Source organism: Quercus suber, unplaced genomic scaffold, assembly GCF_002906115.3.
Source record: "Quercus suber isolate HL8 unplaced genomic scaffold, Cork oak 2.0 scaffold_27, whole genome shotgun sequence".
Taxonomy (NCBI): domain Eukaryota; kingdom Viridiplantae; phylum Streptophyta; class Magnoliopsida; order Fagales; family Fagaceae; genus Quercus; species Quercus suber.
In genome coordinates, this window is record NW_027069492.1 from 1515414 (window position 1) to 1520509 (window position 5096).

The 5096-nt window shown below is 35.6% G+C and overlaps 1 protein-coding gene across 1 annotated transcript; it reads left to right on the forward strand.

Annotated features, from left to right (window-relative positions):
• Positions 1–3107: 3107 nt before the first annotated feature.
• LOC136065694 (acetolactate synthase small subunit 1, chloroplastic-like) lies at positions 3108–4469 on the forward strand. Its single transcript, XM_065769233.1, has 3 exons — positions 3108–3299; positions 4124–4276; positions 4365–4469. The coding sequence occupies exons 1-3, from the start codon at positions 3123–3125 to the stop codon at positions 4452–4454; spliced, it is 420 nt and encodes a 139-aa protein (XP_065625305.1). The 5' UTR covers positions 3108–3122; the 3' UTR covers positions 4455–4469.
• Positions 4470–5096: the final 627 nt, after the last annotated feature.

Below are 5096 nucleotides of genomic sequence, written 5' to 3' on the forward strand. Positions count from 1 at the left end.
ATTATGTAAATTTGTAATTTGAGCAATTTCTAATCACGGGTGGAATTAGAAGCATGATAAACTGAGTATATTATTATTTTTTGTTTACTTGATTTTTGGTGATATAAGCATTTGATGGTGCAATTTTTTTGGATCCCAAGCTAAAAAGCTTGACTTGAGCTCTAGTTTGAGTTCAAACTTAGCTTGACTAATTAATCAAGCCAAGCCAAGCCAAGTTTAAACTTTTTGGCATTCTTACGAGCTCAAGTTCAAACATTGTTTTTAGGCTTGTCTTAAACTTGAGCCAAGCTCGAGCATTTGATTTTTATTAACGAGTCAAGCTCAAACATGCACTACTCGACAAAACTTGGCTAATTTACAGCCCAAGATCGGTGGTGGTTGTGGTTTGGTTTAAATTCGCAGGTTACGATCAGCTGTTGGAGGGTGTTGTGAAACACAAATCAGTTGTTGATGGTTGTTGTAAAACACAAATAGGTGGTTGGTAGCTGGGTGAGTCACGGAAGTGACAGAATTAGAGAGGGAGGTGTTGGTGAACGGCAGCTTGTATTGATTCAGTTGTTGTCACGACATGGCTAGTGGTGGCCAGGTTCTGGGTTTCAAAGTGAGTTTGATGATTGAAGAACTGTGGGTTGTTGTATATGGGTTTGGTGATGTATAACTTGTTAAAGGACCCAGCTTCGTGTTCATTATCTGGGTTTTTGCTATGTGTTCACTTTTTTGGGTTTATGTTAATAGAGAGATGGAGAGTTTTAATAACATTGTGATTTCGATAGCAAAGTTTGTTGTCAATTTTTTTTTTCTGCTCAATCTGGGTTTTTACTATCATCTCAGGCTTAGATTTTAATACCGGTGTGTGTGTGTGTGTGTGTGTGTGTGTGTGTGTGAATGTTTTAGTACTAGTGCTTTTGATTTTGTTTTCTCTTCTTACTTATGTGTTCTTCATTTAGATTAAGAAATAATTAATTAAGATCAAAGGATTCCAAAGTCCACCCAGATGTGAATTTTTCTGGTTTTGAACTTTTCTGGGCTTGTGGATGTATGTTCTTACCCAAAAAAATGAAAAGTAAAAAAAAAAAAAAAAAAAAAAAAAAAAAAAAAAAAAAATGGCCCAACAATCTATGACAGAGATTAAGCTCCTTTTTGTATGATTGGATGGCTATTTACCGGGCCATCCAAGTTCCAATCTTGTAAAGTTTCTAGACTCTTGTACTTTGTCTTGATTTTGTCATTTCTGTACATGGTGTCTCTTACTCTTAATAAAATTTTCATTTAAAGAAAGTGCCAATGTCCTAGAGCTTGATTGAACAATAGTTGTTTTGAGGGTTGGTAAGAGTTGTTCCTTATCAAACAAGAAGAGAAAGAGACACTTTGTATAGAAGTTCTCTCATTTCAAGAAGCTATTTTATAGAGTGAGGAGAACTGTTTTCAACTTCTTATTACCTGGAGAATTTAAAACTTGAGGGCGTTTATAGTGTTTTGAAACAAATTCATAGTCTGGAAAGGAAGAGCAATTTCCCCATCTTCATTGTTATTGGGAAGTCCAAATATCTTCCATTCCTACCTCTTTTATGTCACTCTTTACAATGTCTTCTCATGTGGTCAATAAGTTGGAGATACAAAGGGATTTCTTATGGGGAGGTATTGGTGATACTAAGCATTTAATTTGGTCGAAGGGTATGCTTACGGAGTTCACATGGGGTTAGCTTGTGGAAGGGTATGCTTACGGTATGGGAATCTTTCTAATTTCTTATGGTTTGAAGTTTGAGACGGGTGTAGGGTGAGGTTTTGGACCAACATTTGGTGCGATGCTTCTCTCATAAGGATTTGTTCCTAGACCTATTTGACTTAGTGGTGGTCAAGGAGGCTTTAGTGTCTTCATATCTACCTGGCCTGTCAGAGGGAAAGGGACAACATTGGAATCTTCAGTTCATCTGGCATTTTCAAGATTGGGAGTGAAAATATGTTGATAATTTTATTGAGATGCTATATGATAATTTGCCTGCCTCATTCGGTCAAGATCAAGCAGTATGATTGCCATCAAAGAGAGGAGTGTTTGAGGCAGATCAAGCGGTGTGGTTGCCATCAAAGAAAGGAGTGTTTGAGGCAAGATCATTCTGTAGTGCTTTTAGGGGTCCTACATGCATATTTTTCTCTTGGAAGAGCATCAAGATGGCTAGGTTTCCATGAAAGGAGGCATTTTTCGTGTGGAATGTGGCCCTTGGGAGAATAAAAACTGTTGATAACCTTCATAAGTGACACATTTTAGTAGTTGATTGGTGCTATACGTGTAAATGTAGTGGGGAATCTATTGATCATCTACTTCTCCATTGCTCAATGGCAACAAATATTGGGTCATCTGTCTTCAATTTGTTTGGGTTGGCTTGGGTGATGCCGAAATCAGTGATTGAACTATTGGAACATTGACAGGGTTGATTTCAGTGCCACAGAGGAGCCAAGGTGTTGCAAGCCTTGCCCTTGTGCGTAATGCCATAATGTGGTATGAAAGAAACAAACGGGTCTTTGATGGAATTGAATGTTCTGCCCATGTTATCAAAGGGCATATTTTGCAGATATTTTTTGATTGGATGCATGCTCTAGGCAGCACCCTTTCCGTGTCATTTGCTTTTTTTTCTGATAATTTTTTACTATATGTATATATAAAATGGAATGTATCTAATTATTGTTGAAACCGCACAAAACTTTTCTACTTATATTTAAAGTAGTTACGTTGTTCACATGTTGTCAATCTGTTTTTCTTTTAAAACTATAAATATTTGGCTGATGTGTCCTGAATTCCCATCAAATTTTGGATGTAGAGATAAAACTATAAAATTTTCTCTTAAAAAAATCTAGTGCTGATTTGGCATTTATGACTTGAGGTTGAGAGATAAGGTTCTGTTACCTATAACAAAGGTATCCAAATCATGAAAATTGTTGATTTGTTTGTTTTTAATTTATCATTTTTATACATGTGGATGACTGAAATTCAATGTATATCCATACTCACATACAGAAAATGCATTCTTTACCGATCTTTAGTGCATAAGGTGCTTTCAATACCCAGCTTCATCTATAGGTGTTGGACCTTTTATCAAACCTTTTTGTGAAAGCTTTTACCTTCAATGGAATCAATGCAAACTTTACATTTGAATTTTGTGGATCAGATTATTTTCTTGTCTTATGATGTTAAAAGTGAGTTCCACATGGAATCTCAGGTCACTGGAGACCCTGGGAAGATGGTTGCCGTTCAACGAAATTTAAGCAAATTTGGAATTAAAGAACTTGCGAGAACTGGAAAGGTAAGATGTGCATGTTTTTGAGTGTATGTATGCCTATTAGTTTTAAGGGTTTTTTTTTCCCTGAATGATAAAAATGAATTTAATTTTGAACTGTAGAGGAGTGGGCATTGCTTATTTAGTTACTTATAGAACAGAATACTACAGAAAGTTATCTTTGATAGGATGGGGGTGCTTGAGATCCAGATGAAGAAAATAGTCAGTTAATTCAAGCTGTAAAGATTGTATACATATCATGCAATGAACAAATTGATTTTGGAGAGCCAAATAATTAGGCTAGATAAGTTTCTAGCTTGCATGTTTTTACTGTTAATACTTGATAAGTTGTCCACAACAATTGTCCAATCAGAGAAGCCACTTTCAGTGGTATTGGAATAGGTGAAAACCTCTGAGAATTAACTATCATTATGCTACATTGTTTGAATGTGAAAGGATTGTAAAACGAGATTCTGCGTTTATTACTCGTAGGACCAGTAAACTCAAATCCTTGATGCATTTTTGAGTACTTTTATTTGTATATGAGAGAGAGAGAGAGAGAGAGAGAGAGAGAGAGAGAGAGAGAGAGAGAGAGAGAGAGAGAGAGAGAGAGAGAGAGAGATCTCTTTCACACGTTTGACGTTTCTTATTGTATGCACATTGCAAAAGTTTGCAATTGTGGAGAAAATAGTTTAAAAATCTAATTAAATTATCTTAGTTGCTTATCTTAAGCATCTATGAGTGTGCTGCTCATTAAATTTCCTAAATGAATCAAAACAAATATTTGATGCTCATTAATGTATTAAATGAGGTTCTCATGTGATGAGTTTTGAATTTGAATCTACTTGTAGATCGCCTTGAGAAGAGAAAAGATGGGTGAGACAGCTCCATTTTGGAGATTCTCTGCGGCTTCATATCCAGACCTTGAACGGCCACTTCCTGCTAAAGGTCTTGTAGCAAATGCAAATCAATCACATAATGGCAATGTCAGTACATCCTCAGGGGTATGTACTTTTTGTTCTACTGAGGAGTGTTTGCATGCTATTTTCCTTTTCTCCAAGCCTGCTTCTCATCTATTCTTTTCCTATATAGAAGGAACTGCAGTATGCAGCTATAAGGTTTTATCTTATCAGAGGTGGGTGCCGCATTTTCAACAACAAAGTCTTAGTCCCAAAACCTTAGAATTGGCGGATGCTTCATTTTCACATGCCAATTTTATAAGGCTTACCATTTTAGATAATTTTTGCATATATTTTGCTTATGCTTCAGACCGAAAACTTCTGCAAAATTATATTTAAACATTTATGTCTATCTTTTTGGATGACGAGTTACTAAACTTAAAAAATTAAATGTTGATTTAACCATTTGAATATTCTTATTAAATGCAATTTTAGATTCAAGAATCCTAGGGGAGGTCATTTGTGATGCCCTAGATCTGATTTGGATATTGACCAAGTGTGTATTGTGTGGATGGGTAATGAGTCCCATGTTGGGCATTCATTGGGTAGATATGGGCTTTACTAACAGTTAAAGGAGCTTCAATAGTGAGTAGTTCTTTTGGGGTATAGTGTAGATGTAATTAGTGCTTTTTCTTAGGTCGTTACATCATTAGAGTAAACTTTCTACAAAGAGAATATATACTCGTCATATTTGCCTTCTTGAATATGTCTAATTCTGCAATGCTTCCTGCTAGTCAGCATATAAGATCCCTATGACAGAAAGAACCTAAATGTTATTAATTGGTTTAGGGACTAAAAGTGGTAAAAACAAAATGTAGGAATCAAAATGAAAAAAGTGCAAATATAGAGATTAAAAGTGCATTTA